General features: G+C 43.5%; 1 protein-coding gene across 5 annotated transcripts in view; it reads right to left on the bottom strand.

Moving 5' to 3' along the window:
* LOC147022880 (uncharacterized) overlaps positions 1-6537 on the bottom strand; it is a 192483-nt gene extending 185946 nt beyond the window's left edge. For 4 of the 5 annotated variants that reach the window (XM_085887803.1, XM_085887804.1, XM_085887805.1 and 1 more), the window contains exon 1: positions 6380-6525. In XM_085887803.1, coding sequence (XP_085743929.1) covers positions 6380-6436 — 57 coding nt within the window. In that variant the 5' untranslated portion in view covers positions 6437-6525. Of the gene's footprint in view, positions 1-6379 lie in introns of all 5 variants that reach the window. The other variant, XM_085887807.1, reaches the window with a different exon arrangement.
* Between the last annotated feature and the right edge of the window lie 5763 nt (positions 6538-12300).

Raw genomic sequence — 12300 nt, 5'->3', positions numbered from 1 at the left:
AGCGCGAACCACTCGCTCAGGGTGACGGAGCGCGAACCACTCGCTCAGGGTGACGGAGCGCGAACCACTCGCTCAGGGTGACGGAGCGCGAACCACTCGCTCAGGGTGACGGAGCGCGAACCACGAACCACTCGCTCAGGGGGAAGGAGCACGAACCACTCACTCAGGGGGAAGGAGCAGGAACCACTTGCTCAGGGCGAGGGCGCGCGAACCACTCGCTCAGGGCGACGCAGCGTGAACCACTCACTCAGGGCAATGCACGGTTGACCAGGCTGTTGTTGCATACCATAAAGGATCCCTTTATCTTTTAAGCCGGTCTTCACCGCACACGCAGCGGTTCATGAAATAAAATTACTGTATCCACAAAAGAGTTGCAGTTTCATGCAAAACAACCATTGAGACATCTCAAAAGTTCAATCACCCGTGAAATAAACGTTGCAGAAAATGCACCATTTTGCCTGCTCGTCTGTGCACATGTCAAGTGGTGCATCGGTTCGGGGTCCGTGCAAACATTATGAGTTTTTTTTTTTTAAACGTCCATTTTTTCCAGATTCGCTTTGATTCCCTGTAAAGCACCTCGTGAAACCTCCAAAAATATAGATACAGATCTGGCAGACGCTATGGATAGGCAGTCCTTCTGGGACAGGGCGTGAGGTCTCGCAGTTAATGCATTCAATCATGTAGATCAATGAAGCTGGTTAATTTTGGCACGTTCCTCAAGTTTTTTTGTTCACTCAATATAATTCTCCAAACAGAAGAAAAAGATAAGTTTAATGCTTTGTAATTTTCACATTTTCTTGTGTATGTACGGAGAAGGAAGGAACATCGCCTTGCTTAAAGAAAATAAGTACATCAGCTTGGTTATAAGACTCGTTATTTCTTTAAATTATCATATTTCACAACAGATTTTGACACTTATTTAGTCCAGATGATAACCGATCCTCAAAACCAAAGTAATATTTTGATTATGTACTTGAATTAGTCCGTGACAGTAGATCGTGGAAAATCATATCATTTAATGCATGAAATCGCTCCAATCTCCTAATTTGAACACTTTCGTACTTACAAAAGTGATGTATACAGCGATTTGTTGCGATGATGAACAGGCATTCAATAATCCATCCATCCATTGGGACCATACTCTGTGCAGAGCGTTGGTGCTGCCTAAGCAGTCTCCTTGGCTATTGGGCACAATCCTGGACGGGTCACCACTCCGACACAGGATAACAGCAAGCTGACACTCATTTTGCCGAACTCGTAAGGATGACAGGCAGAGTCAATCCCACCTGGTATAAATCCAACAGCCAAGGGGGAGTTGAACTCTGGATCCTCTGGATCCCCAAGCCCATCACCATAACCATTAAGTCAACACCAGGCATGCATTCGATAATGTGAGTGAGGAAAGGGGGGGGGGAAACTTTATCGTCAAGAAATCGTTGCGGCCTGTTCTAAGTCAGAGCATGGTTGAGCAGGCCAAAAAACATGGCGGCTTCAGACCCCCAGCAAGGTTACCCAGGAAACGCCTTTAGACCCCAGAGAGTGAGGTGGCCAAGGATCGCCTGATGAAGGATATAATTAAATAAGGCCGTTAATTATCTTCAAAAGGGGTGTTTTAATTAACCCAAACATTCAATTTTCACTCTTGCACTTCCTTGGAGTTTTCTTAGTGTGCACGCAAAGTTTCAGGCTGGTAGGTTTTAGGATTTTGGAGTTATGGAGGAGGTTTCAGGATTTTGGAGTTATGGAGGATACACACTGACACACACACACACACACACACACACACACACACACACACACACACACACACACACACACACACACACACACACACACACACACACACACACACACACACACACACACACACACACACACACACACACACACACACAATTATTAGTATCGATGATATATGTTTATAAACATATTTGAAATGTTGTTGCGGTTTTGTAAAACCGGCACTCCCCCAAGGCAATGGCACACAACACACAGCGAGCTCAAGGCAGTTATTTCATCGGTATGTGTTTAGTTAGTCCTTTCCATACGTATGGTAGGTAAATGGGAAAGATGCGTTGAGTAGAGCTTTTATTTCGGTTTTCAATCTTCAATCCTTTCTCTTATTTCACTCCTTTATCTTACTTTCCTCCTTACGCAAACACGCAAGCAAGCAAGGATGCAGAATGGTGGCGGTGCCAGGAATGTGAAGCACAGTGGGGCTCCTTTGCAAACGTGTGCCAATTTGCATTCAAAACTGGGCACCAAAATCCAACTGTCGTATCACCTCAGACATTCATTCTGCTCACCACAATGTTACAACGCTCACTACAACCACTCCACACATCTCCTAAAAATCCCCACAACAATCTACCTCCATGCCTTCACTGCAGACGCCATCGTTACGAACAGCTGCTCCCTCTTCACTACAAATGCCATCGTTACAAACACACCCTCCCTCTTCGGCGCAATGCCACCTTTGTAACCACCTCCCCCAATCTCTTCAATACAAATGCCACAACGCTCTCTTACCTCTCTACAACTGCCACAACTGCCATTTATCCCTTGGACGCTCACCACAGCCTCGGAAGGCGCCGAGGGAACAAGAGTCAAGTTGTTTCGGGGTTTAACTCGAAGCGCAACCATGCGCTGGGATTTGTTCGAGGACGTACAGATAGAGCCAGGGTTTCCCAAAATTATCACGTTGAAATGGAGGCCAGTGCACGTTTGGGGCCAAACAGCACTTGCAAAAACTCTCACCCCATGTTAATCTCAGAGCTCTGATGCGTGACAAGGTCAGGGAGCGAATGGGGCTATTTTTGAGTCCGAGGCCTGGTGGGGCGTGGCTATGGTGCGGGACAACTGCTGTGCACCAATGGGGGAGCTTGAAAACGCCAACAGCCTCATTTGATCTGACTTTTAGCTCCTCCCTCACTCAGCGCCCATAAAAAGGAGCAATTCAGCTCAGATTTCGTCAGATATTGCCAGACAGCGCAGACTGCGGTAGACTTCGGAGAGAGCAGACATTGGCAGATGGCGCAGGAGGCAGACTTCAACAAACTTGGCAAAACAGCGCGGCCAAGGGAGGAATTGGAGCGAAGCAAGTGATGACTAGAATGGGCAGGGACACTCCCTGTTTAATTCACGCTCAGTTCAGCTGCATCCAGCAGTCAACATTTACACATTCAGACTCTTACGCAATTCCATTAATGTCTTTTTCTTACACATCTTTTTTCCAATCTACGTCGCACAAAGAGCAATCGGCATGTGCAAGTCTTGAACAACAGTTCTTTCAAAGCGAACCTTACTGACTCGCACATCTTCCTCTTACATCACGCCACATGACACGCTGCACTACACTCCAACCTCTCACTCCCACACCAAAGACACCTTCAGTTTTCTTCTCCTCTTCCACCTTCCTCAGCATTTGGGGTACGCCGGTCCGTCAACCGCACCAGATATTGACCCAACTGAGGTTGTGGATCTACTGATGTCGGTAATCTATTGATGTGGATCTGTGACCGAGGTTGTGGATCCGCTGTTTGGAGAGGTTCTGGGCTAAAAGGATCGAAACCTCGAGGAAGAACAGTGCCCAGCTAATGATCCATGCAGTTCGGAAACCATTCAATTGATCACAGGTTGAGGTTCTTACTTTGGGTAAGGGAACTGTGTTTTGAGGTTTACAATTCAGATTAAGTTGAATATAGGATGTTGTGAAATTAACATCATCACAGCAATCCTTTAAGTTTTTGTTTTGTTTTTTGTCGAAATAGCCGATACTATTCAATCTAGTGTGTCTGTGTGTGTGTGTGTGTGTGTGTGTGTGTGTGTGTGTGTGTGTGTGTGTGTGTGTGTGTGTGCGTGTGCGTGTGCGTGTGCGTGTGCGTGTGCGTGTGCGTGTGCGTGTGCGTGTGCGTGTGCGTGTGCGTGTGCGTGTGTGTTTTATATTGCAGCTCATCCATGAGCCTGATCCCAGTATTTTTTTTTTTAAAGAGCTGGACATCTTGGGAATAGATAAGAAAGAACGAGTAATAATAACTGCCCAAGACCACAGACACTGCACCAAGGGATTTAAGAAAATGTTAGGACTGAGCAAAATGGACAAGTATGGGTTCTACAAGGTTTAAACTGAAAGCAAAAATCACCTTCTCTCAGGATGCAAAACATTGATGTCAGAACAACTGTATACAGAAAGGCATAACAGTGACTTTATAAACGTCAATATTTCAGCCCCAGAAAAATCCTGGAAACACAAGTCAAGGTTAATCATCATAAACAAGGACATCATGCTCACATATGACCTGACCATCCCATCAAGCGTGAACATTGATAAGACATGGTGAATGGACATAATGCTCAGAAATCAAAAGGAAAGGGCAGCATTGCTGACTGAGGTGTCTGTCCTCAGTGATTTATAAATAAATAATAGAGATTAGAAAAATGACCAAATATCAGGATCTGAAAACCAAAATGGTGAGAACCTGAGGAGCATCAATGTTGTGCCAGTAATCGTTCGAGTAACTGGTGCGATAAAGTAGAACCTCACCGAGATAAATAAACTATATACAGTACTGTAAAAGACAATATAACAAACAAAGTACAAGTGGAGGATGTCTAGTGTTCAGTGACATTCCCTTTTAAACAAGCCTTTCGAACAAATATACAAGAACAAAAATTCAAAACATCAATGCTTGGTTGTAAAAACGTGATCCTCGTAAAATAAATAAGGGGAACCTTTTTGGGCTCTGGGAGGACGGTGCTTGACCTTCTGACACTTGCTAAAGGAGATTACAACCAACGAAGAGTCCAAAATCACAATGGTAGAATGAAGGCTCCAGATCCGATATTAAGAAGTCTATCTCACTCATCAGTGTGTGTATGATGGATTCTATCATTTGTTTGCTTGTCCAATCAATAAACCCTGAAGGATTAGTCATATGAAGCTAAAATGTTGGATTTCTCTTTACTAATGACTCACCAAGAAGTGACAACATTTTGGTGGAATTCTACAATTGTATAATGAACAAAGGTTCAAGCATGCAGTTTTTTTTTTAACAATACCTCTCGATCAATGAGGAGGAAGGTGAAATTTTGCACAAACTTCAATCTTCTTCTTTAACGGCCACTATTCTGCCTACTTTTGGGGTTGGCCGGGATAACCTTGGTCCAGGTCTTTCACAAACTGGCTGGCCTGGCCTGATGTTCGACAAAGTAGTTGTGGCAGGAATTTGGAATGGCCATGGTGCCAGAGATGGCTCGCCTACTCTTCAAGAAGGACATCGTGGGATCCTTAACGTCCACCAACTAACGCCAGTAAATGGGACGCCAGTTTAACATCCATTCAAGGGACGTCACACACATCGATGAATCACCCTGCACGTGAAATACCAGGATGACAGTTTATAGCTGGGTGAGATTCGAACCCAGGCTAGACAGCCGAGAGGAGAGTGTGCGTACCCGTAGGCCATCCTGCGAACCCACAAACTTTAATATTGAAACCTGAAATAATCAATTACTTATTCTTCACAAGCGATGCCAAAAATGACGTCATTAAAAGCTGTTAAAATACCAATTGACGATATTCTACATCTCAGGAACACAGAGACGTTGGAAAGCCAAAATTTGGCTCACACCTTCGAAATGACGTCACAAATGAAGAAAACAAACAACATTAACAGAAGATCTCGAAGTCATCGATCGGGTGGAAAATTCGAAATCGCATCAAATAAATAAATAAAAAGTTCTCCATCTCAGCAATGCGACTGAAGGTGAAGTTAAAATCCTTGTCCATCTCCTCACAAGGACATTGGGCGTGAGGGTTTCATCCGTCAGTAGTACACTACAACTACTTGCACCAGGGATTAAACTTGGCCACAATCGCAAGTCCAATGAAGGGGGGGAACCCGATGAAGCTTTCTGACGAGAAATTTCATCAAACGTTGGGATCTCTGTTAACCGGATTCATCATGGTCCCGGGTTCGAATCCCGCTCGTCAGGAAATGACCGATTTATTTTTAATCGAATTTATTAATTCCATTTTTCGACCGCAGCCAGATCAATATGCACGTCTTATGCAAGGCATTATTAATATTAGCTACCTTATAATACTGACTAATTATGGCAGCTGTCCGATTCATATTTTTATCGACGTCTCATCTCGATTTCGCTCCTTTATGATAGCGAGAGTAGTCATAAACATGAATACCCCCTCCTCCCCTTCTTCTTCTTCTTCTTCTTCAACCCTGACTTCCCGTCAGTCGTACCTCCCACCGCGCGACATCTTCTTCTTCAGAATTTTTTTCCGATTCCCCACCACTTTTTCCTTTAACACCTCTGCCTCTGACGCTCTCTCTCTTTTTTTGAACATGCCACAACCTCTCACCTGAGATGTTGCGGGAGTTGCAACGTGCACGCGCGCCGCAGCCCCCGTGCCGAGCATGTGCCGGATTCGTGCGCCGCGAACAGAGCAGCGGCCCAGCAGAACGCGCTCAGCGCGCAGCGGCTGCCTTCTCTGACGTCATCTCGTACGGCGATTGACGTCGGATTGCATGAAGAATGTCATTGCGTCCAACGTGCGTGGTCATTACGTAACCCCCTTTTCTGATGACGTAAGAGCGCACACGTCTCTTCACAAAACGTACTTTGACACCTACTGGCCGACAATGAAAGGATGAATGGATTTGAGTCGGGGCGTGACGTCATCGCGTATTAAAGGACGTCGCGTTCGTCACGGTTTTCGCGGCATTTCCGTAATATCCTTCACAGCCCGACGATTCTACCGTTAATACCAATAGGATTGTCCATAAATATAATTATCACGCAATTTTTATTTGATCCACAATTTAATCTCAACGACACGAATAAAATATATACCCAGGTTTTCCTATTTTATTATTTAAGGAATTTTTTTTTTACCTCAGTTCGTTTAGTCACCCGAACAATTAAAAGTGAGACAATTAAGCATAATTAAGTCGACTGCTCACGTGACTCGTTTTTCAAAGAAACGTCATGTTTGCAAACTATATGTTCAGAGCAACCATCGATATTACATATAGAATTTCACCAACTGGACGCATCGGCTTCATTCAAAATGACGTCATACAATGGACTTCATCACCTGGCTGGGCGTGTTCAGTTACCGAGCGCTTGTCAAGCCGGCCGTTCCTTATCAACAGTTTCGAATGGAGTGCTTGCTTGGGTGCTTAAGCTGCTTGGCGAGCGCTCTACAAGAAACTCGGGTAACTGAAGACAGTGGTGAACACCCCCCTGCTGTGTTGGGTTTTATCCCCCTTGACGTCACGACTTTAAAATAAATATGCAGAGAGACGACTTCACACGATTAAAGGACGGATCATATGTAAACCTCTGGTTAATCTGTTTAACGAGCACAAACCAGCGTCACAGGTAGGTGGTCCTTCCCATTGGCATCAATTACAACAACACCACATGGTCCATCACAGACAAGGAAAATGCTGAAAACCCATGAAGGGCCATCCTCACAGCCCTGAACGAGGGACTGTTGAAGTGCTCTTGGTTGTTGTTTCGTATGCAGCTGGGTGCATCATTTTCTGGGGGTGCAGCTGTGCCGTTGATGCAGTGCCCCCCCCCCCCCTGTTTCCAGTTAGCTGGTACTCATTTTGCTGACCTCGGAAGAATGACAGGCTGATTCAACCCACCTGATGTTATTTGACGGCCGACAGGGGTTTGAACTGAACACCCAAAGATCTTAAGCCAGGCAGCCATCTTAACCGTCAAGCCAACACCTGGCTTGTGCTCTTGGTGAAAAATAATGAGATCGTGAAAGCCGTTGTCGTCGCGGTTGAGACAAAGAAGGATCCAGTTCTCAACAAAATGCTTCATTTCACAAAACATGGGTGGAATGAAAATCCAGAGGATGTGCTTCGGCCTGACTGCAACAACAGCCTGGAACAGTCAGGGATGCGACAACATGACTTGTGTTCCGATGCTCACATTGGTTCGCCCCTGGGAGGTCTTGCAGAACTCAGTCCCTGTGGCAGTTGGAAAACTGGACTCGATCACTGGATGACAGAGTGCTCGTGCGTGTCATTTCCTCGACTTTCACAAGGCTTTCCATTCAGTCCCCCACAGAAGACTTCTTGAGAAGTCAAGACCCTCGATGGACCAACCACTCATCACGCGGCTCAAAGGTTTCAAAGAGTGACTAACCCGCGCACGTGAAGCGAAAAGGTGAGTTAAGGAATTGGTTCACTTTCTGTCTATCCGTCAATGCGTCCGTCCGCAAATATCAGTTCAGGATCAAGGAACAACTTAATTTCAATTGAATCTTGCATTTTGAACACGAATCGGAACACAAACCTGTAGTTTAGCGGTACTTTGGCTCTGAATTTCATCCCGATCCGACATGTGCGGAGAGGAGATAATTTTTTCACTCTGCCTGCCTGTCTGGCAATCAAATAAAATCGAAAATCATTACAAGCAGGAAACTTACTGTTTTTAAGGACGTTATAAAGGACACAAACAACAGGCATGAATAACTAATGTAACATGTTAAATCAGACGGTGTTGATGACATTGGCATCTGCAGCGGTACACTTCAGGATTTTATTTTTCCGATGATCGTTGAAGTCTCCATTTTATTTCAATTGAATTAAATACATGAACACTGGAGAACACGAATCACCTTCTTGACGCTTTCAAACCCCTTCCGTTTCGCAGTTATTGGACATGCTAATTAAGGTGGTGTATAAGACACTACATCAACGGCGCTAAACATCTGGAATGTTTTTTTAATAATGTCTTTAAAATCATTTTATTTCAATTTAATTATTTTCCGAACACTGCTCAGGGTAAGGTGTTCTATGAACTCTCCAGTTACCCTCGCCAAAGGAAAGGGTATTGTGTTTGGGTCCGTTTGTCTGTCTGTCTGTCTGTTTGTTTGTTTATCCACACAGAACTTCTGTGTTTCTCTCCGCAACCGCTTGTCAGATTGAGACTAAATTTTCACTATTGATGCAACTACTCATGGAGAATGTTTTAATCATAACTATGACATCATAGAGCATGTGGTGTGGCAGCCATGTTGGAAAAATGGAAAACCTTTTGACCTCCAGCTCTGAAACCGCACCAAGGAAAAAGTTGAAACTTGGCACACGGCGAGTACTCCTCACGGGCAATAAGTGTGATTTTTTTGATGGTGTCATTTGTGATGACGTCATCATTGCATATGTAGAACGCTACATCTGATCAGTATGAAAAATTTTGAAGGTCATCTAGGGATAAAATGGTCCACAGAAAACAAATTTGATGATGTCATCAGTCACGTGATTCTGCAGCCACATTCGTTTTTTTTTAACCTTCAAAAATCTTCTTCTCTGAAGTGTCTGAACAGATCAAGGTGAAACTTTACACGTGTAACCGCCTATCCATGAGGAACAAAGGGTTCACATATATGATGTCATAGTTCACATGCTTTAGCAGCCATATTGGATTTACTGGAAAACCTATAAAAAATCTTCTTCTCCAGAAAGGCTGGACAGATCGAGGGGAAACCACACAAATGTTCCCCAAGCCATGGGTGTACAAGTTTGTTATGGAATAATTGATGTCACATGGTTTGGCAGTTATATTGGATTGAAGAAAAATATTGAATAATGTTTTCTCTGGAACCCCTTAGTCAATATATGTGAAACTTCAAATTTACGATCTAGTAGTGATGGGGAATATATGTCTTAAATTTCAAATTGATCAGACGCATGATGTAGCAGCCAGAATTATTTAATTTTTTAATATGGGCTCCTTGTTTTGTTTGTTTTTTTTTGTTTTTAAAATAATGCTCACTTGCCTGTGCCTGGATGGGCTTGAGGGTAGAGTAGTCACAGCTGAAATGCGAATCCTGTCCAGATTCCTTAAGATGACTTCATTATCTTGCCAAAACGAAGTTTTTGCAAGATATGTTAGTCAGCTTGTATGGTTTTTTTTTTTTGTTTGTTTGTCTGTAATCACATATAAAAAATTCTGCAGAGCACAGTTATCATCGGAAATTTTTGTAACTTCGCATATCAGAGGCCTATAGAGGTCCCTTTCAGTGCACAAAATTTTGAAGGTCAAGGTCAAAGGTCAAGGTCACTTTGGCGCAAATCAGGGGAGTCGACGAAACCCTTATTTTTTGAGTAATTTTGATCGGATCGTCTTCAAACTTCATGGGAATATAGTTCATGGTCTGGCGCTCAGCAGATTAATTTTTGGTGGCGATTGGCCTTGACCTTCATATGTTTTTTTTTTTGTTTGTTTTTTGTTTTTTTTGGTCTGTAATCACGTATAAATCACTCTGCAGAGCACAGTTATCATTGAAAATTTTTGTAACTTCGCATATCAGAGGCCTATAGAGGTCCCTTTCAGCGCATAAAATTTTGAAGGTCAAGGTCAAAGGTCAAGGTCACTTTGTCGCAAATCAGGGGAGTCGACGAAACCCTTATTTTTTGAGTAATTTTGATCGGATCGTCTTCAAACTTCATGGCAATATAGTTCATGGTCTGGTGCTCAGCTGATTAATTTTAGTGGCGATTGGCCTTGACCTTCATGGTTAGCGCCTGAGGTCAAACATATTTGACCCCAAGGTCAAATTTTCAAGTTTTAGGAACCATATCGCGTAGTACCTCAAATTGAACACCTCGATGAGTGCTTTCTACATATGTCAAGCTTGAGACATTATGACGTCATTTGGTGACGTTATGAGGCAAAAGCATATTTTTCATGGTTACTCTGTAGAACGATTCTCATCGGAATCTCTCGTAGGCAGATATTCCTCAAGGAGTCGCTCCTGGTGGATAGCAGCTCTGTTCATCTCAGTGTGACCTCAAAGAAGTCACACGTGGTCACCTTTTGGCAAGATACGGGTCACCCTGCAGGTGACATTGGTTTATCTTTGCTTTTTGCTTGTTCGGGTTCCTTCTCATTACTCCAATGCAGGAGTGTCCCTATTTGGTATCCCATTAGATTTGAATTGAATTTATTTTAATCCCATTCTAAATTCAATTGAATAATTAATTATAATAAAAAAACGTCATGGGTCAGGGTCAGGTGTCTGGTCAAAGCGAGGTTGCATCAAAGTGGGACTTCTTGGTACCCAGTCATCACTGCCTGCAGTTGTAAAGTGGCAGCTATAATTATGTCTCATTAATTACATAATACACCGGTCCACAATTTCCACACAAAACTACACAAACACCACACAAAAGAAGTCCTGGCGAGGGTCTGCAATCTCTGATTGCTCTTTTTTCTTGTGAATGGAGCAGTCAGAATAGGCTGATGCACTCAAGCGTGGAATACTGCACTGCAGTGAATGTCCTTGCTTCTTGGTCCATCATTATTTGTCATCTTCATCAATGACTTGCTGACTTCAATCCATGGCAGTATCCAACTCGATGCTGATAATACCAAAGTGTATGGACCACTTTCGACCAAGCATCGGACTTCAGTCATCCAGAATGACCTGGGTAGTGCTATGGAATGGTCACAACTTTGGTTACTTCCCTTCAATCTGAACAAATGTATGACTCTGCACCTGGGTAGAGGTCACATCAGGAAGTCATACCACAAGGGGAATGCAGACTTGTGGGAAGTGATTGAGGACCTTGAAATAATCATGGATGGAGAGTTGAACTTCAATAAGCATCTGCCCGTTCACGTCAATCAAGCCAACCAAATATTCGGGTTCATCAAACGATCGTTTGTGAGTTTGGATGAAGAAACCCTGCCTGTGATGTCAGTGTCAGGTTTACAATGGCACCAAGCACACAATCAGAAGGTGCCCATCGCGACCGAGATTTTTTTTTTGTTTTTTAGGTGTACACATCGCGATTAGTTTCAATAAAGAATATGTATATAATTCAATGATACATTTAAAAACATACTATTTGAATGAAAATAATGCACAACCATGTCCTGGCACATGACATCACCACACTGTTAATGGCATACGTTCCAGTTCCAGTTCCACATATGCCGAGCATGAGAGTTAGAATTGGTTTAGAGGACAATTAGTAACACAAATGATGAAAAAACATTTGAGTGGTGCTCAAAAAGGCAGGCGTATGGCAGATACGGATGAAAAGGAAGCAAAACTGCCTTGTATCAGCAGTTACGTCAGTTGCAGTGATTCTGCGTCGACTTCTAATGAAGTAACTACGCTGACGACTCTGATTGATGAGTGTGTAATTGATACTCTGTGGTCCAGTCTACGCCGATGGCTCCAATGACAAACGTGTTGTTTCTGATGAAATCCTTTCTGATGTACCCTCGTGGGAACTACCTACCTCCATC

This window comes from Eptatretus burgeri, chromosome 7 (assembly GCF_056783735.1).
Source record: "Eptatretus burgeri isolate ZD-2024b chromosome 7, Ebu_testis_v1, whole genome shotgun sequence".
Classification (NCBI taxonomy): Eukaryota; Metazoa; Chordata; class Myxini; order Myxiniformes; family Myxinidae; genus Eptatretus; species Eptatretus burgeri.
The sequence above is the reverse complement of the archived record's forward strand: the minus strand, read 5'-3'. Positions and strand labels throughout refer to the sequence as shown.